We start from the raw sequence: 26,526 nt of genomic DNA, 5'->3' as shown, positions 1-26,526 counted from the left end.
AGCATTCCTCCATGTGGTGTGGGTGACACACCTTGACCCCTGATTACATTGGTAAGCACCTGGGTGGTCACCTACTGTATTTCAGGACTTGTAGGTACTGTATTTCAGGACTTGCACATGGGGTTATACCCAGGATTACTAACAGTCCCATCATCGTGAAAGCCCAAGCAGAGGATCTGGCTGTCACAGACCGACCGGACTTTGCTGAAATTAGGTCCACTTAACTTGAGTGTCACCCGAATATCGGTTCCATCAGCATTTCAGATTCCCACATAGCAAGCATAGCTTGGCATATGCTTGCTATGTGGGAGTGTTGCAGACATTCTCTATATCTCAGAGAATGTCTGCAACAGCCTCAAGGCATAATTCAAATCAATGGCCAGAAATCAAAGGTTGTAGCTGGGGTGAGCTTAGGGTTTGCAATCGGGAGGAAGTGGATTTGGCTTGTATTCAGGAATTCTTTGAGCATAAAGCCAATTGAACGTCCCAACTTCTCTCAGTTATTAAAGATTATTTCCGAGACAGAGTTGTTATGGCCAGATCAAGCAATGGGCCTATTACAAAAAGTCGTTTGGCGAAGTCCACAGGGATCTGTCTTTGGGCCACTCGTGTGGAATTTAGTACTAGATGATTGGCTACTCCATACATACCCAAATACATGAATGCTAGTGTATGATGACAATCTGGCCGTACTTGTGGAGGGAACTCACAATTGGAGCTAGAAGAATGTTCAAACTTTGTGTTATCATAGCTGCATGGTTGATGTCTTCTTGAAAGGACATCTTTCTTGAAAAGGGCATCTTTCTGTCATTAAAAACCCAGTCACTAGGACAGGAGACATAAGCCTACGGTATCTGAAAACAGTAATGGATTTAAGGATAAAAATATACAGAGATCTAAGATGTGTTGTACATCAATCATGTTATGCAAAAGATCTGTCATTTTGTCAGTATGATGGAAAGAATAACCAGAATGGAGTGGGGAGTTAAAGGTAGAGCTCTAGTGCCATTCTACAACTCTGTCTTTTTACAAATTGTTGGTTATGGTGCTCATGTTTGAGTAGAGTGTGCATTACAAAGGGCAAATGTGTGCAAGATACTTGCAATTCAGAGAGCGATGCTGTTATGGCTCAGTATGGCGAATCAGACGGTGTAAAATGATGCACAGCAGGTATTAATTGGAAGAATGCCTCTTGATTTGAGCCTACTTTTTAAGTAAATGAGCTTTTATCATTGGATAGGACAAATGTATAAGAAAATGTCCGCTGCAGTGCAATGTGACCATAGCTACAAGGAGGAAAAGAAGTGTTAACGACAAGAAGTTCTCTGTTTCTGTAATGATCAATATATGCTAATATATAAAGTATATAAAATATAAAGTAATTTGAATCTAAATTAAGTAAAAATGTCTGAATCTAAATTAAGTAAAAATGTCTGAATCTAAACCAAATAAGAAACTGTAAATGTAAGTATATATTGATCATCATCATTGACCCGACAGAGAACGTAATTTAACAATTAAAATAAGATTAGATATATAGTATATAATGCATATCTACCGTATCCAGGACAATGTAATAACAACGATAGTCGTCAAAATAACTATCCCCCTAGTGAGTTAATATGTGGTACCCCCTAACACACAGGATACCTCTTCCCCTCTAAGCCCTAGGGCCTTAGAGGGGAACAGGTATAATGTGTGTTATCAGACACTCAGCCTAAAACACTGATGGATCCAATATCCCTCTAATACAGAAGATTTAGGAGAAGTCCAGTTGGCCTGCCTCCCTAAAATCCACTCATGCACACCTTCTCAATGGTAAGCCCTGTTACGTCACTTAGGTGGCAACGAACATGCAGAGTGGCTCTCTTCAAGACGTCTGGTCAGCGTGAAGAGGAAAAGACCAAACCCTCCAGCATATGACAGCACGACAAAACAAATGGTACTCAGTCCCCAGCAGCTTTCACTCCCCCTCTTACGGCAGCGAGAGGACCAGAGTGGAAGCAGAGGGTGCTAAGAATCGCTGGGTACGACCAGGCTGCCATGTGCGGAAACTGAGCTTGGCCTGTTATAACGTAAGATCACTCATCGGTGAAGACAGGCTATTAGAGCTGGAAAAGGAATTAGAAAATGTGAATTGGAATATCATTGGTTTGGCTGAAACAAGAAGAAGAAATGAATCACTTATAAGTTTATCAAGTGGAAATCTGCTGTACACCAATGGAAACAGTGAAAGGAGTGAAGGTGGAGTTGGGTTTCTGGTCCATAAAGATTTTAAAAACAACATTTTGGAATTCAAAAGTACCTTTTGAATTCCAAAGGGTGTCAAGACTAATACTCAAGATTTCTAGGAGGTACAAGCTAAAGGTTATAATGATTTATGCACCAACATCGAGCCATGATGATGAAGAGGTTGAAGAAATGTACACTGAAATTGAGAGTCTTCTAGATGAGCAGAAAACCCACTACACTATTATTATGGGGGACTTCAATGCTAAGATTGGAAAAAGAATAAACAACGCAGAAAGGGGAACTATAGGAAATTTTGGAATTGGTGAAAGAAATGAAAGAGGTGAAACACGTGGAATTTGCAGAATCTCAAGGACTGTCAGTGATAAACACTTTTTTCAAGAAAAGGGTGAACAGAAAGTAGACATGAAAGAGTCCAAATGGATTAACAACTAATGAAATCGACTTCATCCTCACTAACACAAGATATATTGTGAATGATGTTACCGTCCTCAATAAGGTAAATGTTGGAAGTGATCACAGAATGGTAAGATGTACACTTGATATAGATGTAGGAAAGGAAAGGAAAAAACTGACTCGAGTAAATAATACGAAGGTCTTTGAGATAACAGAAGAGGAGAAAGAGCAGTATGAACTGGAACTTAAGAACAAGTTTGAGCTTCTGCAGACTGCTCAGGACCAAGATATCAACAAAAAATACTACAAATTTCTGAAAGTGATAAAGCCCAAGAAACCTATAGGAAAAAAGAAATCCAAAGAAGAAAAAATAGTCAAGAAACAATTGTTATGATGAACCGAAGGCGACAAATGAAGAGCAAGATAAACACTGACAAGGAGAAAATTGAGTATACTGAGTTATGCAAAGCCATTAGACTCAGAGAGGACATAAGAAGATTTAACGCAAGAAAAGTAGAACAAGCATTAAGGGAAAACAAAGGATTTAAATCAGCAGCCATGAGCAGTAATAGAGAAAGACAAATGATACTGAAACTGAAGAATAGCGATGGTGTACTTATAAACAGCAGAGAAGGCATAATTCAAATAGCAGAAGACTACTATTTACTACTAAAAGACTACTACGATATAGAGAATTATACAAGGAGCAAGGGAATGATGCCAGCAGTGGGGAAGATGGATTGCAAAGTAGCAACACATACGACATACCCGATATTCTTCCTGATGAGGTAGAACACGCATTGAAGAAAGTGAAGAATCAGAAAGCCCCGGGGGAAGATGAAGTTACTGTAGAGTTGTTAAAATTGGGAGGAAGAGACATAACACAAAAACTGGCAAGGCTCTTCACAAAGTGCATTAGAAAAGTTGTGACGCCTAAGCAATGGAATAATGCAATCATAGTTTTGCTGCATAAGAAAGGAGATAAATCAGAAATTGGAAATTATAGACCAATTAGCTTGTTATCCCACATCTACAAGTTGTTCACAAGGGTCATTACTAACAGATTAGAAAGAATACTTGATGAGAATCAACCGAAAGAGCAAGCTGGCTTTTGGACAGGATTTTCAACTATGGATTACCTTCACGTAATATCCCAGCTAATAGAGAAAGCAAATGAATATAAACCACCATTATGCCTGGCATTTGTGGATTATGAAAAGGCATTTGACTCCATACAGCATAAGGCAATGTTTCGGGCACTGGAAAGACAAGGCATAGATACCCTCCATATTATGATTTTGAAGAAAATATATGCGAGTGCTACCTCCTTTATTGGACTAGACAAAGACAATAGGAAATTTAAAATCGAGAAAGGAGTTCGACAAGGAGACACAATATCTCCAAAGCTGTTTACTGCTGCCCTTGAGGAAGCTTTCAGAAGATTAGACAGGTCGCAGAAAGGAGTCAATGTGAACGGAGAGTACCTAAACCATTTACGATTTGCAGATGATATTGGGGTCATAAGCCACGATCCCAAAGAATTAGAGGAAAATCTTAATCAGTTATGCACAGTTAGTAAGGATTTTGGACTAAAGATGAATATGGCTAAAACAAAAGTAATGATGAACAAGTATGCCACAGAAAGAGAAATAATGATTGAAGGAGCAGTAATTGAAAAGGTGGAGTCATATACTTATCTAGGACAAGTTATTAGCTGTAATAATGATAAATGGCTGGAAGTCAAGAGAAGAATAAATTTTGGATGGATAGCATTCAGGAAATATAGTCACATACTGAAGAGCAATATCCCAGTTTGTCTGAAACGTAAAAAAATGAACTAATGTATACTCCCCACCATGACTTATGGAGGTGAAACTTGGGCACTCACCAAAAGAATGGAAGAGAAGCTGAGAACTACACAGCGAAGGATGGAACGAATTATATTGGGAATCAGACTGTTAGATAAGAAGAGAAACACATGGATTAGGCAGCAAACTCAAGTAAAGGACATTCTTATCAAAACTAAAGAGCTAAAATGGTCTTGGGCAGGACACATAGCTCGAAGACATGACAGATGGATTAAGAAAATAACAGAATGGTACCCAAGAGGAGCTAGAAGAAAACTTGGAAGACAAAGGCGGAGATGGATAGATGAAATTCATGAGTTTGTGGGTAGTAAATGGATGGCCAGTGCTCAAAACAGAAGGAACTGGAAAGTTGCTGGAGAGGCCTTCATCCTGCAGTGGATTGAAAATGGCCGATGATGATGATGATGACCCCCTATGTGATGGATATGGTAAAAATATAAATCAAAATAAATAAAAATAAAAATAATTAATTAATTAATTAAATTTAAGTTAACGTAAAGAGAAAAACATGCAGATAGTAAGAAGAAAAACTAATAGAGTAGGAATAATAGAACCTGAACTCCATTAAGGCGAAAAAATAGTAGTATAGATAATAGTTTCTCCTACATCCTCGGATTACCCTAATAATTTCAGAGAAATAAGAACAAAGAATGTAGGACAGCTTAAAGACAATACTGAATTTGCATGTTACCTCAGCGTGAACTTAAGTGAACTTAACTACATACAGTTTAAAAAAAAAAAAAAAAGATACACTATAATTTGCAGGCCGGTGGGTACAAGTTTTCTATGTCGTAAGACACCAAGAAAGCAAAGTGTATTCTATGTACATAATATACATGGCTCTAAATTCGTAATTATGGTAATTATATTAAAGCAATCGGTTCAAAAAACAAATTTTTGAAATTAATGTTAATCGCTTTCCTGAAGTGGTATTTCAGGTAAGCGATAGGGAAATTATTATTAATCAACTTATTGTACAATGCTATTATGTCTACTGAACAGGTTTTATTGTTATTACAAATAGAAGCAATCCTCAGACATTGGGATAAAATGATAGCATGTACTGATTTTGATATATTATATCTCCAGTTTGTAAGGCCAACTACATTAAAATTAAATGCATCTCTTTTATTATATACGTTTACATCTATATTATTATGAAATATTTCTATATGAAGATCCAGGTAATGTGCTATAGTGTCAGAACTATTAGTTCTTTCCAATACAAGTTCTGGATATAATTTACTGTAATCCTGAACGAAATGTGGACAATTTAACACACATAGGTCATCTACGTATCTGAATATAAGTAGGTTATCTTGGAATGCTCTTTCTGCATAATATAGATAGAGGTTTGCAATTATGCAAGATGGTGGACTTCCCATAGGGGTGCCATTTACTTGTAAGTAGCATTAGCATAGGCATATGATGCAAGAAAGCAAGCTTATTCGGCATCAGCCAAAAAAAAACACACACCACTCCCATTTCACCCCTCCGTTCTTTCGAAATACCTGTCCAGTTGAGCTTTAAATTTGTTTAGGCTATCAACTTCAACAACAAGTGATGGAAGTCGGTTCCACCAACCAACCACCCGCTGGCCAAAGGCAAATTTCCGCACATCTATCCGACATCCGTCCTTCCTCAATTTGAATTTATGCCCTCTGAGCTGATTATTCTGAGCAAGATGAAGAATCCCATTGGCATTGAGCATGCTCAAACCATTCAAAGCCTTATACACCTCTATCAGATCACCTCTCCGGTGCCTAGTCTCCAGACTCTGTAATTTGCAAAACTTAAGCCTTTCTTCGTAAGAGCAATCCTTTGTTCCATTCACTAATCTTGTTGCCCTTCTCTGTACCCGTTCCAGCAGCTCCACATCCTTCCTGAAATGAGGCCTCCAGACCTGTATACAGTACTCAAGATGTGGCCTAACCATTGCCTTATAAAAGGGAATAATCACCTCCTTATCCCTGCTAGAAAAATTCCTCTTTATCATTGACAAGACACCATGAGCTACTCTTGCAGCTCGTCTGCACTGCTCAGAGAACTTCATATCTGCCTGCACAATTATCCCCAGGTCCTTTTCATTCTCCACCACTGTCAGTGTAGTACCGCAGAGTTGATACGTTGCTCTGGGGTTACTGTTTCCCATATGTAGTACTTTACATTTGTCAATGTTAAACTTCATTTGCCACCTCTCAGCCCATCTGTTCAACCTTTCCAGATCCTGTTGCAGCAGCATAGCGTCAGTAGTAAGGATTTTGCACAGTTAGTAAGGATTTTGGACTAAAGATGAATATGGCTAAAACAAAAGTAATGATGAACAAGTATGCCATGGAAAGGGAAATAATGATTGAAGGAGCAGTAATTGAAAAGGTGGAGTCATATACTTATCTGGGACAAGTTATTAGCTGTAATAATGATAAATGGCTGGAAGTCAAGAGAAGAATAAATTTTGGATGGATACGTCTGAAACGTAAAATAATGAATCAATGTATACTCCCCACCATGACTTATGGAAGTGAAACTTGGGCACTCACCAAAAGAATGGAAGAGAAGCTAAGAATTACACAACGAAGAATGGAACGAATTATATTGGGAATCAGACTGTTAGATAAGAAGAGAAACACATGGATTAGGCAGCAAACTCAATTAAAGGACATTCTTATCAAAACTAAAGAACTAAAATGGTCTTGGGCAGGACACATAGCTCGAACACATGATGACAGATGGACTAAGAAAATAACAGAATGGTACCCAAGAGGAGCTAGAAGAAAACCTGGAAGACAAAGGCGGAGATGGATAGATGAAATTCATGAGTTTTTGAGTAGTAAATGGATGGCCAGTGCTCAAAACAGAAGGAACTGGAAAGTTGCTGGAGAGGCCTTCATCCTGCAGTGGATTGAAAATGGCTGATGATGAGCGTCAGTAGTGTCCTTAACAACCCTGCCAACCTTTGTATCATCTGCAAACTTGGACATTAAACTTGATATCCCATCATCAATATCATTCATAAACACCGAAAACAACAACGGACCCAACACTGAACCCTGAGGAACTCCACTAATAACATTAGTCCACGTTGAGCAGTGTCCATTGATTACCACTCTCTGTCTTCTGCCACTCAACCATCCCCTTATCCATAGCAGCAATTTGCCTCCAATGCCACACTGCTCCAATTTGTGCAGCAGTCTTCCATGTGCAACAGTATCAAAAGCCTTTCTAAGATCCAAATATATAATATCAAAGTTATTCCCTGCATCCAGTTCTTTTGTGACTACATCATAGTATCCAATCAAATTGGTCAGGCAGGACCTGCCCTTAACAAAACCATGCTGCATCTGAGCTATAACTGAATTCTTGTCTAGATGATCCTGCAGTGCTTCTTTAACCAGTGCCTCCATTAATTTACCTGGTCTATAATTTACCTCCATTAATTTACCTGGTCTATAACAGGTCTATAATTACTTGTGTCAGCCTTTGATCCTCCTTTGTGAATTGGGGTTACATTTGCACATCTCCAGTCTATGGGTACCTCCCCTGAGTCCAAAGAAGCTCTCATAATTATGGCTAGGGGCTTGCTTACTTCCTTTGCTGCCTCCTTTAATATAACTGGATGGATCCCATCCACCCCAGGTGCCTTTTTTATGTTTATCCTAAACAATCTCTCCTCCACTTTCCTCTCAGTTATTACAAAATCATCCAGCTCACTGCCAATGTTTACTTTACCTACATCATTCTCCTTCCTGAATAACTCCTCATGCGTGAATGTAGATGCAAAATACTCGTTTAAATTGTTAGCCACCTGAGCAGGATCCTCAACTGTTGAACCATCAATATCCAGTGGACCAATCTGATTCATCGCTTTCCTTCTTGAGTTTAAATATGTAAAGAGCTCTTTTCTGTTTTTCTTTGCATCCTTTGCCAAGGATTTTTCGTAGTCTGCCTTTGCCTGCCTAATCTCCTTTGTGACTTGGTTACAGACCAACTTATATCTATCATAGGCTTCCATGTCACCCATTAATTTGTATGTATCCCATGCATTTTTCTTCTCTGCCACATGTCTCATTAGTTCATCTGACAACCATTTAGGCCTAAACCTTGAACAATATTTCTTAGTTGGTATGTAAAGCCTGGTAGCCTCCAAGATTAGTTCCTTGAATGCCTCCCATTTTAAGTTTGCTGTTGGTAACATCATCAGTTGGTCCCACTGTATAGAATTTAAATACTGTCTCAGACCATCATAGTCACCTTTACGAAAACAAAAACCCTTCCCTTTACCTCTGATGGTAGTTACCTCCTTGAGTAAATCCCACTTCAACACACTGTGATCACTGCCACCTAGTGGTTCATTTACCTGCAGATTCTTAATGCATGAAGAATCACTACTGATAATCAGATCAAGAGTATTGCTCCCTCTTGTTGCCTCACGAACATGCTGATGTAGAAAACAATCATCCAATAAATCCACAAAAGCCTTGCTAGTGTGCAAGTGACCAACCCACAAATTCCAGTCAATATCTGGGAAATTAAAATCCCCCATTATAAGACTCTCTGATTTACTGGCCCACTCTATCTCCTTGTACAATTTCTTATTATACTCATCAGAGTCATTAGGCCTATAGCACACTCCTACTCTCAATTTTGATTTCCCTATGCTTATGTCACACCAAACTGACTCGACACTGCCCTGTCCATCGATGTCGACTGGCTTCACTTCCTTGGATTTTATGTGTTTCTTAATTAATAGCATAACCCCTCCTCCCCTCCTGTCCTGTCTATCCTTTCTATACACATTGTATTCCCCAAATTCCAGTTCCGCATTACTTATATCTGTGTGACACCACGTCTCTGATATCCCAACAATATCTGCCTTTGATGTTTTGAGCAATACCTCAAATTCATCAAATTTATTTACCAAACTCCTAGATTTGGTGTACACACAGGTATACATGCACCTGTTTCTATTCTTAGCTACCCTAACACAACCCATGTGTTTACTTGTACCTCAATGACTCCCAGCAGTCTCTGAAATATCCTGCATCTTGTTTTTCAGGCTTCTGCTCATTTCAATAGAAGCAGTGCAAGAATCACTTCCACCTCTGCCAGTGGCTACTGTTAATCTATTAGTCCTTGTATCCCCCCCAACTAGCAGTTTTCCGACCCACCTAACACTGCCTCGACAGCATCAGCAAAAATTCTTGCACCCTTTCTATTTAAGTGTATCCCATCCCTGTAGAACCAATCTCTCCTGTTAACAAGTACAGTCCAGGCTGAAAAAAATTCTACCGCTTGAGCCTTGCACAATCCCTCCAGGGCCGAATTGATCGACAAGGCTCTCATCATATACTCCCTCCTATCGTGTCTGGGCAGAATTGCAGACACTTTCAAATTCAACCCTAATTCACGGCTTTTTTTCAACAGTGACCTGTACTTGCTAAGTAATTCCGCCGTTCTCCTACTCTTAATATCATTAGTGCCAACGTGTACAACTATATCACCTTTTGTGCCCTTAAAAGATGATATCCGCTCTACAACATCATCAACCTTTGCCCCTGGCAGACATACCCTGGTCCTATTCCACCTATCCTTTTTACAAAGCATGTTCCCCGTTTCCCTGACAATAGAGTCACCAACAACTACTAGTTCCTTTGGGACCAGCGCATTCTGCCTAGGGGGCTGCCTCTGTGTTGCCTGATGACCAAGTGCAAGCTCTGGCGTTGATGTGGGCAGCTGAGAGCTTGATGGGCCCCTCAATTTATTTCCTTCGAGGGCATCCACCCTGTCCTTCAAGCTCTCATAAAGGCCCATAACAACGCTGAGTTGTCGCCTGATTTCCTTACACTCCTTACATCGTGCACAGTGCATCAAGCAAACAGTGCATTTTAAAAGACTGTGATTCAGAGGGCAACTGCCCCCCTCAGTTCTCCCCTGAACCACAGCACTCTCATTAGCTTGAGCCTTTTGCTTTGCTGCTCTGGTCAGAGTCATGATTCCGATTTAATTCAATAAAATTTCAAAACAAAAATTAAATCCTTAAGTTATATCCCAAAACAGTTATGTTATATATATATATATATTTTTTTTTTTTGGTATCTAGTGTTTTCTACGAGTTCCCTTTATACAACTTCCGTATCACGTGTACCACTATAGTTATGTATTAATTATTTGTTACGATTAAGTCGTTATATATATATAGAGTTAAAAATACAATTTAATTGACAATAAAGTTTATCAAGATTAATAGATTTACTGATTAATTGACAATATTATAATATGCACTATACTACACTAAGTTTATGCTATCGTGTAAAAATGGCGGGAATTCTCGAACGGTACTTCTACGGACTCGTAAGTATTGATTTGCTTCCAAATCTCGCTATCTCAATTTAGAATAAACTAAGGATCCTGACTAGGTCTATAATCTACTTATAGAAGATAATTTGATATAACAATTGGTTAATAAATCGACTAAATTTGGTTAAAAAAAAAAGACCTCTCGTTCAATTTGCAACACGTGGATTTGATACCGTTACCGATACTAAGTAATACCTACAAAATCTCTGTCTAAGTTAAACTTTAAACTAAGTATCGTAACTGGGGCCAACCTGGGTGGTTGGCCCCAGTTGAAGTCATCTGGATTGTGGGTAAATAGCGATAAGATTTTTTTTTTGCGTTTTCTTAATTTCCTGCTTGGTATTATTTGACTGATTTGTCTTCTATATTATTATCTTTAATGTTAATTTTACACAATTTACACACACACACACACACACACACACACACACACACACACACACACACACACACACACACACACACACACACACACACACACACACACACACAGAGAGAGAGAGAGAGAGAGAGAAGAGAGAGAGAGAGGAGAGAGAGAGAGAGAGATGAGAGAGAGAGAGAGAGAGAGAGAGAGAGAGAGAGAGAGAGAGAGAGAGAGAGAGAGAATCAGATCTAACAGGCAGAAAATTGAGTAGGGGTGCCACAATAAAATAAATGGCTTAGGGGTGCTGTTATCAAAAAGGTCGAAAACCACTGCTCTATTTGTTGATCTATTTTGCTGTCTTCTAACTTCATCACTAATGCTGGCATTCCCCAACTTAAGTTCTTTCTCCCACTCTTTTCTTTGTACATTAATGACCTTTTTCTACTGACTGAAAATCCTATCCATAACTTGGCTTCACTACATTCCACCTTCCAGTTTGAATGTTCACTGCCAATTCCTTATATGCTAATCTCCATGTAAGCTTCCAGTGCAGCAAAGAAAAGGTATCTACTTGTAATCTTTCAAAAACGCAATCGCATCTTATTTCTCAGAAAAAAAAAGTCTACTACTCCTATGATCATCTTTTATGACACTCAGATACCTAGGTAAGATCACATATCTCTATTAGGGATCACCCAGAATCCTAATCTCTCTCTCTTGGCATAAGCACATCACAAATATTACTTTCCCTGCATCACTAAAACTGAGTTTTGTTTTTTGCTTCTGGTGTTACTTCTAAATGACTACTCATTTAGAAAAAAAGTATATCTCAAATCTACCCTATTGTGGAATATTGTTCCCACACCTGAGGTGGTGGCCCCCAAAACCTCTCTCAACCTTCTTGAGTCACCTCAAAAGAGGAGGATAGTGAATTAATAATCAATATCTTACAAAATTTCTCCACCCTCTGTCTCAGATATTTTCAGCTTCTGCTGAATGCTTTTCTACAAATACAGGTAGTTCCTGACTTTACGAGTTAATTCGTTCCTTGCACGCGCTCGTGAAGCGGGAATCTATTTCCCATAGACAATGTTAAAAACAGGGGTTACATTTTCAACAATGAAATTAGTTAACTAATTAGTCAAGCAAATTATGATAATAAAGAAAGAAAATATAAGCTTTAGTCAAGGCTTAATAACGGTATTATTAATAATAATAATAGAATCATTATTAATAATAAAGAAATTATGACTTACAAATGTTAAAGAAAGTTTATTCTCAATCATCATCGACTAAATGCACACTCATTATTGGCTCGGCACTCGTTGGTTTGTTAACAGCACAGGGAGTCGTCTTGTTCAGAAATGCTTCAAGAGGCATTGTTTCCAAGATAATCTTCTCTTTTCTTTATAAATTTTAATAGCATGCATAAGCATTTTTTAATGGAATGCACAAACTGCAACTAACTTGATTTGTGCAGAGTAACAAGTTTATGAAGCTCCAAAAAAAAAAAAAAAAAAAAAAAAAAAAAAAAAGATTCTGAAAATTTATGTTTTTTATACAATTGAAGATTTCAGTCAAGAGGGAAACGCGTTTCACCATAATAATGTAAAAAACCACATAATTCCAGCTATTGGTATTTCGAAAATGTAATAACATTGAATTTGCTACCTGTTTATAATTGCTTGCAGTAACAGAAAAGCCCAATAAACCAGAAAGTGCAAACTGTTTTATGGTCACGAACCTCCAGAAATGCTTCAGAAAAATATCACAAAGCCCTTCAAAATTGGTTCTTATAACAGAACATATGATAACAATGAAAGTGTAGTGCATTTTAATTATTTGAATTGCTAACTAATGCAATTTACACTATAAAAATGACCTTTTAGAAAGTTATATAGCAAAAATTTCAACTTCGGTAACTCGTTCCCCAACCTCGGGGAACGAATTACCATAATAATGTAAAATAGTTTGGGGAACAAATTCGTTCGAGGTTGGGGAACGAATTCGTTCCCCAACCTCGGGGAACGAATTACCAAATTCAATGTGTTATTGGGTTCACATTACCATATTTTCACGATATGATGGTGCCACTGGAATGGATTAATTAATATCGTAAAGCGGGGTACACTGTACTGTATACCTATGCACGTGGTTTGAAATGCGGTATTTACGAATGTTTAACATTCATTTTTTGCAATTAATGTTCATATTTTCGATTTTGTTGATACTTGAAAAAAAAAAACTCGCAAAACCGGGAACTCATAAGGCAGAAACTGCTTGTACTTCGATAGACACAGTTTTTCTGAACTGGCATATGTAATTCCTTCACTCTGGTCTAAACTAATTAGAACACGTGTTGCAACCAATCAATATAGGACAGTGAACATCCATTCACTGTCCTATGCCAAACTCACAGAACCAACTTTTGCTCTTTCTCATTTATCTCTTCTACTCCTGTTTTCTGGAACAACCTTCCCTCCTGTGTATTTCCTGAAAATTACAATCTACAAAAATTCAGTCCAAATGCAAGAGGTACCTCATCTTCTCAGCCTTCAACCCAATCATGGAACTAAATACTATATGTTCTAATAACTCGAGTTTCAGCTTTTCAAAAAAAAAAAAACTGCTGGGTAAGTGCAACTAGAAATCAGCTAACAATGCCAGTTCATCTACTCCTCCTTTAAAGCTCCTATTTAATTATCACATATAGACATTGTAATGATACAGGAGACATGGTTTCACTACTTTAAGAATTGGGGAGAAATGTCTCCCCAAGTCCAAAAAGAATAGGTCAAAGGGAGAAGTGCATATTTATATTTACAGACCTGTAATCTTGACTTCAGTTCCAGAGGAAATAATGAAATTGGCAGTTAAAGATATAATGCAAGACCATTTTAGGAAGGATGCAGATCAGCAAGAGGAACAAAAGGATGCTGTGCTCTTACCAGGAAAGGCTTCAGTTCTGCAAATCTAATTGAGGTGTTTAAGGCTATGACTGGATTGAATATGCTCAATGCTGATAGGGTACAAATTTTAATTTAGAAGGATGGCTGCAGGACAGATGTTCAGAAATTTGCCTTCAGCCAGCAGGTAGTTGATTGTTGGAACAAACTAACACTTAGTGTTGTGGAAATGAGTAGTTTGAAGAAATCCAAGAGAAAACTAGACAAACTGCTATGAGATAAGCAAGTGACATGGGAAGAGTTTTGGGGTTCTTTTTTTTTGGCTGATGCTGTATAAGTCTGCTTTCTTACATCATTTGCCACTACTAACTGAAGTCATAAACCTCAATTGACTAATGGTCAATAGAATTATCATTTGTGAAAAATGCTAAGAACCTTATGTGCATTATCATGTGTTTTATGTTAAGTAACACATCAGAAGTTAAGTGCACTTCTCTCTTTTGGAGTTCTTATTCTTACTTATTAAAACTCCAGTATTTTACATCTGCTTCATGTCCCTATTTGAAATCCAGCACTACAGTTCAACAAGGTGAGTATAATAAACAAATAAAATTTCTCCATTATTCACAAACATAAGCACATCTTATAATAATGTCAAGACGATTTTGCATATCTAGCATCACAAATAATAGATGGAGACACTCATTACCTGTTGAGTGTACCTAATAATGTGAAATGAAACTAAAACATGTCCAAACATTCCATACTGGAAGCAAGCAGAGTGACACACTTTTGTATGCTGCTAAGCATATATTACCATCACTGGGAAGGTGAGATTTTTTCCCATGGGAATTTTCCGTGCGCCATCTTCTATAGTATTCTAGTTTAAACAGTTTATTTGTGCATTTTTTTTTTTTTTTTTTATAGTGACCCCAAACATTAGAATCAATAATAATCTAGTAATTTTTGAACACTGAAGGTTGAGCAGACTGAAGATACTTCTTAACAGTGAATTTAGCCATAGTAAATTTTCAATTTTAGGAAATATATAAAAAAGGTTGTTCAAAAGAAAGAGATAGATGAGGAGAGAGAGCGAAACATTAGCTCAGAAAGTCTGGAGATGAACGGTTAATGGATGTTGGCTAGTTGAGATTTTTTCAGGATGTTTTGGAGAAAGGGACAAAATTATAATGCTAATTCAAAAGAAGAGCATCCATGTAAATATTTATAGAAAAAGCATGCATCATGAATATCTGTGTAAGAGTGGGTTAATGCAAATGAAGTATCATTAATTAACCTCAGTGTGTAATCGCTTCTCTACAGAGTCTATGAATTTAAAAGAACTTTCACAGATGCCACCCATGTATGGAAAAAATAACTGCAATTAATCAGTAGCTGTTTAAAAGAAAAATAATACTGAGAAAGACAAACCTAGTTTTTTTGAAGTAAAGGAAGCAATATTTGTGATATGCTTATGTCAAGAAAGGTTAGAGTCAAAGTTATCCCAATAAAGATATGTGATGTTGTTTAAACCTCTCAGTGTTGTTCAAGAAGCCTCCAAGCCCTTAACCTATCTGAAACAATTTTTCATCCTCACCCTCCCTCTTGGTGTTAATTTCATTGCTATTTGGGCTTCTACCACTGGAACAATATACCCATAGGCAAAAACAGATGGAATCATGGCAAAGAGTAAACTAAAGTACAATCCAGTCATTCTAAGTGCAGTGAAGTGTTAATATTTGGAACATTTATCAAATCACAAACATAAGATACTCTGAAAAATATTATACGTCAAATAAAGAAATTTAACACTCTTACGTTTATGTAGTTCTCTGTAGCAAATTGTCATTGCTTGTAAAGTTGAATCATCAGTGGGACCTTCATTGTGAACTTCTTTCAATATGACTAAACTCTCTTCTTGCCTTCCTAATCGGATAAGGGCTAGAGACTTGAGCACCTATAACAACAATAATTAAAATCAAAACTACTGCTTTGCTGCACTAGCATACTATGAAACAAGAGAAAATCTCCCCCCCCCACAACCACCACAAATGTGCTGTACTATTTTTCAATGTTGAAGAAGTTATTTTTGGCATAACAAGATGGCCATATTTCACATGCTATCTTTCAAGCACCCTTGAGGATTATCAAAAAAGACCCATTCTCCATTAAATCCTGATATGATACTATACATTTTCTATCAATTTTAAGGTACAAAATAGCACTTTACTTATCTTCATCCATTTATGCTTAGTATCATATGTGGGGAGACTTTAGAAAAATGTTCTGCTGTTAAATTCCCTATACAGAAAATGTAGGAAAACATTAGTTATCACAGTAAAAAGTGTTGTGTTTCTTCAAATGAATGTTTCTGCTACCACATCTGCAGTTTAAAAAAATTTTGTTTCATCGCCATAGCACCTTTATCAAGACAGCAATACCATGGATTTTAAAATATATATTAGTAAAATTTTCTCATTTATATTATCCAGAAATTTTAATTTTAATACAAATCAAATTACAATTAAAATCTGCTACCTTATATGTAAGACACTAGACTGAAATGCCATTAGATAACAAAGGTGTACTGCTTTTTAACACTTGGAGACAATTTCAAATAAAACTTGTTTGGGGTGAGGGAGGGGTTCATAAATATTAAAAAAGACATGATCAGATAGCTAAATTCTTATTTTTTTTTTATTTCAAAATATAAATTAATAAGATTTCAAACAGTGTTATTCTCTACAAGTTGGTTGACTCTCCAGTCAACCAACTAGCAGAATGGAGTCCCCAACTGGACCACCAATGATCTTTAACAGACTTAATAATTTTTTAAATAAAACTTTTTAAAATTTTAATGAGTTTTTCTAACTTTTTAAATTTTTTAATGAGATATGAACCACGTCCCAAGTCAATAATTTGGACAAACTATTTCTGTAAGTTAATTTTTATAGGTGTACTCACCAGTAAAAAGGTTGCCAGATATAAAATTAGCCAGGTATAAGACTTCTATACTGATACAGTACCGAATACTTGAAAAATAAATTAGTCTGGAAGAAAGGAATTACAAATGGTGTTTTCCATGACCGCTGGGAATGACCACAATACAACTCTTGTGACATATCAAAAAATTTGGAGACCATTCTTCTACCTCAAAAGATCGATACGGCCCAAGGTCACTTGGCCTTTTCTTGCACAGTACAGTTAGTTGTTATTTGGTTTTTAGGAGCATTAGCAACTAAGGCCATATTGCTCCGGGGATATGCGGTGGTCATTTCATGACCTTTCCGCATCCTCCGTATTTGGTGGTCACGGGCTCGAACCCAGTCTGATCAAGAAGCGTGTGCTACACTGCTGCTCTTGCCCACGGAGGCGCCAGTACAGTTAGTGCAGCAAGGGAAATGTCGAGTCAGTGACCTTGAGGCATGGGTTGTTTTTTCGCCTTCTTTAATATCTTTTTAAATTGTATAGAACCACCAGAACAGGTAAATTTGCTATGCATTTAAAACTCTGATACACCACCAAAACAGCTGTTTCAAAGCTTAATAGCTTCTCATAAGCTAGTGAGTGACCTCTATTAATCAAAGCATGGAAAACTATATGAATAATGTATTTTGCCTAAGTGAACAAGCAAGTAATGTGCACTCCCCAGAGTACTGGGTTATACTAATCTTAAGTCCATGTTATCTTAAGTCAGGAGCACATGCTATTACACCCCGGTCCACTCTTTGGGTGGAAGAGTGGACCGGGGTGCAATAGCACGTGCTCTTTGAGTAGATCGGGGTTCAATCCCGTGACTGCCAAATACGATTAATATTTGTATTGATTATTTATTGTAAACTCCACTAACCTGGTGGTCGTGCCAGAGTATAAACAAGAACATTATGCAATACAAGGGAGGACTGGGAGATAATTCAATGCAGAAGCCAAAATCAAAATTTGGGGTGGTTTACTACATTAGGTATATGACCATGAGGAATTTCTGCTTCCTCAAAAGGTCTAGGGAGAATACAAGCATAACAGTTATTATATGTTTAAATGGAAGTTTTCTTCCATACACCAACTGGCTGTTCACCTAAACAAATTACATTATTCAAACAGTTCAGCACATGTTTGCTAAAAGAGGTCACCTGCTCAAACAACTGTCATAACAGTGTGTCAGGTTTTTAAATACTTAGCAGATTTGCCTGTTCAAGTGATATTATACAATTTAAAGATGTTAGCAATTTAGTGGAACCATGAATAATGGTATTTATCTCTAAGTTGGACATAAAACCAAGCCTAACACCAAGTTCTTGATGTCAATTCTACTCTCTTGAGGGAGTAGAATGTTCTCTCTGTTCGTACACCTAACACAAAAATGTGCCCCAAATCTGCTGATTTTGACTTCTGCAATAAACAATCCTATATCATTATATATTATTACATTAACAATATTGTTGCAATAACACCACAGTGTTTTTCAAAATCCTGTATGCAACAATCAGAACATATCACATGCAAATTTCACATTTCTCTATGTAGTAATGCTATACATTACCAATGGCATGTTAATTTGAAATAAAAATCATAAACTTTAATAATGTCAAAAAATTTAATCATGATGCATTTTCATTAGGATTACACTATTTGACAACACTTTTGAATCAAATTCATAGCAATGTATCATGTAACTAAAACTAAAGCATTAACTATTGATATAGGTAAAAAAATCAAAAATTGGGCTGTTCAAAAACCAGACATTCTTAAGGTTGTCCCCACTCCCAATACTCCTGAGCTAGTGTGAAACTTGTTTGCCAAATAAGGCCAGTGCATTACAGGTTCTCCTGATACAATTTATCTTTAAATAATATTTAACCTGAAGCTTCAGAAAATTTATTCAGCAGATTGCTTCCTTATATATTCAACTTACAAGTGAGCATATTCTGTTTGGTGAATATCCAACTTTTCACTGCTATAAGTAAATGAATCTTGTGAAATTAAAATAGAAAGTCTACTGAACATCATGCTCATTCGTGCACTAAACACAGAGAAGAACCAAGTCACAATTACCAAATTTATTTCTAGGTCCACTAGAGTAGAGGTTCCCAAAGTGACGGATGCATCCCTTCTTCAGGATGCACTGGTTTTTTGGGAAGCACATGTCACATAAGCACTTGTACTTTTTTAATGAAATATGGGAATTTTTTTTTAAAATCCTCTGCTTGGCTAATGTAATTTAGTTAAATGCACTGAAGTCTATATTAATTCATAATAGTATATAAACTCAGAGCTAAATTTTATAACAAATCTGTTTATTTGAACTTGTTATAGAAAGGGCAAGAAATTTATAAAATATTTTATAGGGGGTGCAAAGTATAACAGTTTGTAAACCTCTGGCCTAGAGTATTAAACGGGCATAACTAAGTTTTAATTTATAAAAAATAAATAAACTGCACTCTTTCAGCAGTTTGACAGCCCAATCTCAAACATAGGTATTAGTAATGTCAAAATGATACAAGGAAGGAAGCTAATACAGAATCAGCAGGGAGAACACTTCATTTGTCCAATCCTCCTTTAAATTTATTCAAATTAGGTAAAAGATCCAAAACTGAGCTGTTCAAAAACCACACATCAGCATTAGTAGAGGAGTATGATACAAGAAATCATGCTTATATACCATTAAACAAAAAAAAAAAAAAAAAACCCTCATTTCACCCATTCATTCACTCCAAAAGTCTGTCAAGTTCTGTCTTGAATTTATTTAAGCTGTCTATTTCCACAACAACAGATGGAAGTTTGTTCCAACAATCAACCACTGACTGGCTAAAGGCAAATTTCTGCACATCTATTCTACAACTGCTTTTCCTCGAATTGAATTTATATGCCCTCAGGTGCATAATCTGAGCAAGAGGAAGAATCCCATCAGCATTGTGCATGCTCAAAACATTCAAGGCCTTATACACCTCAATCAGATCATCTCACATGTGGCTAGTCTCCAGAAGCTGCAATTTGCAGAATTTAAGCCTTTCTCAGTAAGAGCAGCCCTTTGTTCCAATCACCAATCTCATCATTGCCCTTCTGTGTACTCATTCCAGCAGCTCTACATCCTCCCTAAAATGAGGGCTCCAGACCTGTATGCAGTACTCAAGGTGTGGCCTGACCACTGCCTTATATAAGGGGATAATTACCTCCTTATCCCTGCTAGCAAAATTCCTGTATATCATTGACAAAAAGCCATGAGTTGTCCTGGTAGCCCATCTCCACTGCTCAGAAAACTTCATTTCTGACTGCACAATTACCCCCAGTTCTTTTTCATTCTCCACTACCCTGAGTGTAGTATGGCACAAGTGGTATGTTACTCTAGGGTTACTGCTATCTATATGCAGTACTTTGCATTTATCAATGTTAAACTTCAGCTGCCACCTCTCAACCCATCTGCCCAAATTTTCTAGATCCTGTTGCAGTACTGTCATTACCAATCCTGCCAACCTCCGTATCGTCTACAAACTTGGACATCTTGCTTGCTAATTCCTTTTCAATGGAAAGGATCACTAGTCCTGAGAGTCTGTTTTCTGTCATAGTACAGCATAAGTAATTTTTAATCAGTTTTAGATGGCCAAAAGATCTTTCTGCAGAAACAGTGCTTACGGGTATGGTGTAAAATATTTGATATAGTGTGGTTACATTTGGATAACTTGAGATCAAATCACTGGTAGTGATAAATTTCAACATTGTTGTGATGGTAAGGTCTCCAAAATTTGTTTCAGTGCTCATCATCTCTTTAATCAGGGCTCTAAATAAAAAGTATTCCTGAATAATTTCACTTTGGTCATCAAGGACATTGGCATATTCCTTTGTTAGAAATTCTAATCTGCTACCCTCATCATCAAAATGCTTGGGATCCAGTACACTAAAGTTTGTAGCCACATCAAGGAGATTTTTGAACCTCTCCTGTGTACTGCTGATTACTGTATCCAAAGATCAAGTAAAATTCTACCATAAAACGTTTTCTACTATCAGATATTCTATTGCCCTCTGTAATTTCCTAATCGAATCTCTTTATATTTCGTCCTCTTTGGAATTTGTATGTGGAAGCTATCCCACACTTTGAAGTAAGTTCACTGGTTTCCTGCTCAATTTCCTCAAAATGACTTTCATCATTATTTCGCATGGCTTTTAAATCATTGTCAAATACAGTCAGTCCTCGTATAGCACAATAGTTGTGTTCCTAGAAACCCTCGTGCAATGCAAAATCGTGCAACATAAACAATAGGCCCTATGGGAAAAATAGGGTTAGGTGCCGACCACCCAAGATTGAACACACATTTGTAACCAAAACATTACATAATAAATAAACACAATAAATAATCATAATAAAATACGTATTTTATTACGACTATTACATAATAAAATATTGCTAATGCTTTTGCTTCTATTATAAGCAAACTTGTTTTTTGTTTGATTTTCTATCCAAACAGATGATAGCCATTCCATCTCTTCCAATTCTTTGTGTCTTAATCTAATGGATTTTAATTACACTTTGAGTTGTTCCTGCTATGAAAGTTGTTTTTATTTTCTCTGCATTCTTTGTAATTCTCGGTGTTGCCTCATTTAAGTCTGTAGCACGTGCAATATCACATGGTCTTTCATTTCGCTCATAGCGTTTCACCATTTCATATTTTTTCTCTATCGACAGAGGCAGACTGGCCATAAGCCTTACCGGGGAAACCCCGGTGGGATTTATAGTGGCCTCATAGCATATAGTATGAGGCCACTATAAATTTTCAAGGGTAAGAATTTTTGACCCAGTCCACCTCTGTTTATCGATATTGCTTTTCTCTCTCTCTCTCTGAATCTGCAGTGTCTTCACCAGGACACTTCCTTTTCACACCTTTTAAGTATTTTACTAATTTTTAGGGAATAAAGCACAATTAAAAAACGAGGAGGCACGCTTGATACACATAAACAAAGCTGCGCGCGTGTAGCAACTGAATAAACAACACCGTAAATGCAGAGATACACTATTAACACCTCACATTTTACTAAAGCACATTTCTGGGGGTTACTACCATAAAACAATAAAAACAATTTCCAGCTGCATTTCTGCTAGTGGAATCTGTTATAAACTGGTAGTAAACTCGATCTAATTGCATTTGCGATAATACCGATAGCTGGAACTGTGTGGGTTTTTACCTTATTATGGTGAAATGTGTTTCCCCTTCACTGATATAAAAAACAAATACATTTTCAGAATCTTCTCTTCGTTCCTATCGTGTTGCGTTCGGTTGGGGTGATTCTGCGTTCGACTGCCATTTCTTGTAAACACAAAGGCGAATCGTGCATAAGCAAATTCGGTTCGTCTTATATAAGATATTGTTCCCCTATTTATAAATCGTGTATGATCGAATTTGTGTAGTGTAAACAAGCGTTATACGAGGACTGACTGTACATTAATTATGTGAGGGGCTGTCAGGATGTCTATGTTTGTTTTCTGCAAATAGTTGGATAAAGTAAGTACCCTGTTTAAGAGTTCTTTCCATACTATAAGAAATATCACAAATTCATATGTTTTAAATGCTGTAAGAATGCCCTTTGCCTCAGCAAGCTGCTGTTAATATCCCCATCTAATATTCTTCTTTACACTCCGGCACAACCATGAGGTCAGAGGAGTTTACAATAAATAAACAATACAAACATTAATCATATTTAGCAGTCATGGGCTTGAACGCTGGTCCACTCAAATAGCACACACTACTGCACTCTCACTCCTGACCACTCAGCTACATTAGGCTTGAAGGGCAACAACAACAATAGTTGGTAAGCTTTGCACAACTGCCTCTACCACAAATTTTCTGGATGCCCATCTAGTATCCTTAATGTTAATACAAAAGACTAATTGGCTAGTAACGCTGCTCCTCCCGAAGCACAGATAGATGAGGCAAACTTCCAGAAAAATAAGTGTACAAGCTTTCTAGAGTTTGGTACAACTGACTGTGAACACTGCAATTTACTGAGTCACCTAAGATGAGATTTAAATTATGAGTGCAGCAATGCATACAAAGTGCACTAGGGGCAATTTATTTTACTCTTGTTTGAAGACCTGATATTTGACCAGCCATGGTGCTGGCTCCATCATATGCCTGGCCATAATACTCATTTAAAGCAGCAAGAAGAACACTAAAGAAGTCTTCAGCACTTGTCCCAGGCAGTTCAAGAAATCAAACGTATCACTCCAAAATATAACCTGTTTCTGTCACATATCGAAATGATAAGGAAAACTGATCAGTCCTGCTTGCATCAATGGTTGAGTCAACTATAAAAAAAAAGTATTTGGCAACTTGAACTTCATTCACTATTAGTTTTGTGAGCTCAGCTGCCAGAAAGATTATCAAATCATTTTGTATATTTGGGCTCAAATATGTTGCATTTAGTTCACTTGGTAAAATATACTAAGTGAGGTGCCATGTTTAGCTAGTAATTTGATGAGCTCTAAGAAATTCCCCTCGTTTGCACTTAAGCCTCTGTATTTGCGATTACCATAAAATGCTAAGCCTTGTTTTGCCAAAAACAGAACTGCATCAATGATACTTCTATTTCTTTCTTCTCTGCTGTCACGAGATTTGCAAAGACAGGTTGATCATGGAATAAGTGAAATTTTGTTAAAAAGCAATCCTTTTCTGCTTTTCTGTGTGTATCACTTTGTTCATGTTTCTCAATTTTGTGTACTCCCTTGGCAAAATTTTTACAACCAACCTTTGGGTTACCCCAAGGATCCATCCTTTTTGAGGAGTTTGGAAACCACCAGCAATAAAAGCAAAACATAGCATTGGCTCTTGATGAATAGATAAGCCACTGCCTGGCACTTTCACGGCCACTTTTCTAATGCTTTTTTGATACCACTGTGGTACAAAATGGCAACCAGTTGCATTCTTTGGAAAATTTTGAAAAGTGTCCTTGAGACCTGGCTGGCAAGGTCTGCATTTAATGTTGTGATTGGTTTATCACAAAACAAATGAGGGTCTGTCAGATAATCAACTTCAATATTAATAAGTTCAGAAAAGACTGAAGAAGTTTCTGCTTGATGCTTTGCATGAGAAATATCAATGTTGGGTATTGATAGCGGTACATCTGTTTCATTTTTTTCATCACTTCTTACCAGAGTATAATCCCGAATGTCGACACCATTACTGTCAATTTTTATCACTAGAATTTGTTGAAATACTTTCATCAATGTGATTGGCTTCTATTAATGTTTTTCTTCTGTAGTAGGATCTTTTATTGATTACCTTCTTGACTTTAGTAGGATGAAAGAAGGTGTCTACGTGCGGACTTCTTTTTCAATTTTTTCCTGTCCCTTTAGCTTTATTCTATCCATCCAGATATCTTTTTTTTTTTATTGCTCATCTTGTAAATTCTTGTTTAAAATTTTATCCCATAAAAATTAAAATTTCTTTAGCTTAAAAGCTTTTTTGAACACAGTCTCACACAAGATGCAATGGCTCACAGCCAACAGCTAATTTTTTACGTTCATACTCAAGTTTGTTTCGAAAAAACCTTTACCGATTTTTGAAGTTAAATCAACGCCATCTGTTGGAAAATTTTTAAACAAAAGTTTAAATCAATTTTTTTTTTTGTGTGACATTTTGAAGAGTAGTGTTTATAAATACCGACAGTCCTCTTACTTACGAACTTTTGAGTTACTAACTTTCATAGATACGAACTTTTCAGGGTTCAATTCATAGCTCGTGCAAATCTACATAACATCAAAATGAAGCGGCAAGCACCAACAGCATTGCTGCTGAAGAATTTCTGAAAACACTTGCTGATATCATTGAAGCTGGGGATTACCAGCCACAACACATTGAAAGAAATTGCGTACCTTTCCATAGGTGCCATTTAAGGCAAAAATGTTGTAGGGAGCATTTGCTCCCCCCTGCACCCCCCTAGGTACACTACTGACATTGGTTCATTATTTTACGTTTCAGACAAATTGGGATATTGCTCCTCAATATATTTCCAAAATACTACCCATCCAAAATTTATTCTTCTCTTGACTTCCAGCCATTTATCATTATCACAGCTAATTACTTGTCCCAGATAAGTATACGAATCCACCTTTTCAATTACTGCTCCTTCAATGATTATATCCCTTTCTGTGGCATACTTGTTCATCATTACTTTTGTTTTAGCCATATTCATCTTTAGTCCAAAACCCTTAATAACTCTGCATAACTGATTAAGATTTTCCTCTAATTTGGGATCGTGGCTTATGACCACAATGTCATCTGCAAATCGTAAATGGTTTAGGTACTCTCCATTCACATTGACTCCTTTTTTCAACCAGTCCAATCTCCTGAAAGCTTCTTCAAGGGCAGCAGTAAGCAACTTCAGAGATATTGTCTCCCTTTGTCGAACTCCTTTCTCAATTTTAATTTGCTACTGTCTCTGTCTAGTCTAATAAAAGAGGTAGTGTTCTCATATATTTTCTTCAAAATCATAATATATGGGGTATCATGTTTTTTCTTTCCAGTGCCCAAAAACATTGTCTTATGCTGTATGGAGTCAAATGCCTTTTCATAATCCACAAATGCCAGGCATAATAGCATTTTATATTCATTTACTTTCTCTATTAGCTGTGACATTACATGAAGGTGATCCATAGTTGAGAATCCTGTCCTAAAGCCAGTTTGCTCTTTTGGTTGATTCTCATCAAGTATTCTTTCTAATCTGTTAGTTAATGACCCTTGTGAACAACTTGTAGATGTGGGATAACAAGCTAATTGGTCTATAATTTCCAATTTCTGATTTATCTCCTTTTTTATGCAGCAAAATTGTGATTGCATTATTCCACTCCTTAGATGTCACACCTTTTCTAATGCATTTTGTGAAGAGTCTTGCCAGTTTCTGTGTAATGTCTTCATCTTTCCCCTGGGGGGAACGTTCTGATTCTTCATTTTCTTCAACACATGTTCTACCTCATCAGGAAGGATATCGGGTATGTCATATGTGTTACTAATTTGTGATCCATCTTCCCCATTGCTGGCATCATTCCCTTGCTCCTTGTATAATTCTCTATAGTAGTCTTCTGCTATTTTAATTATGCCTTCTCTGCTATTTTAATTATGCCTTCTCTGCTATTTATAAGTACACCATCGCTATTCTTCAGTTTCAGTATCATTTATCAAATTCTTTCTATATTACTGCTCATGTCTGCTGATTTAAGTTGTTTGTTTGTTATTTGGTTTTTAGGAGCATTAGCAACTAATGCCATATTGCTCCGAGAATATGCGGTGGTCATTCCCTAACCTTTCCGCATCCTCCGTATTTGGTGGTGACGGGCTCGAACCGCGGTCTAATCAAGAAGCGTGTGCTACACACTGCTGCTCCTTCCCACCTGGCTATG

At 37.0% G+C, this 26,526-nt stretch overlaps 1 protein-coding gene across 2 annotated transcripts in view; it reads right to left on the bottom strand.

Moving 5' to 3' along the window:
* psidin (phagocyte signaling impaired) overlaps positions 1-26,526 on the bottom strand; it is a 513,704-nt gene that overhangs the window by 436,090 nt on the left and 51,088 nt on the right. For both annotated transcript variants that reach the window (XM_090371034.1, XM_090371035.1), the window contains exon 3: positions 15,960-16,098. In XM_090371034.1, the coding sequence (XP_090227160.1) occupies positions 15,960-16,098 (139 nt within the window). The remainder of the gene's footprint in view (positions 1-15,959; positions 16,099-26,526) is intronic.

Source organism: Mastigoproctus giganteus, chromosome 3 (assembly GCF_048544385.1).
Source record: "Mastigoproctus giganteus isolate SK-2022 chromosome 3, ASM4854438v1, whole genome shotgun sequence".
In the NCBI taxonomy this organism is placed as follows: domain Eukaryota; kingdom Metazoa; phylum Arthropoda; class Arachnida; order Uropygi; family Thelyphonidae; genus Mastigoproctus; species Mastigoproctus giganteus.
This window is presented reverse-complemented; position numbering and strand designations above follow the sequence as displayed.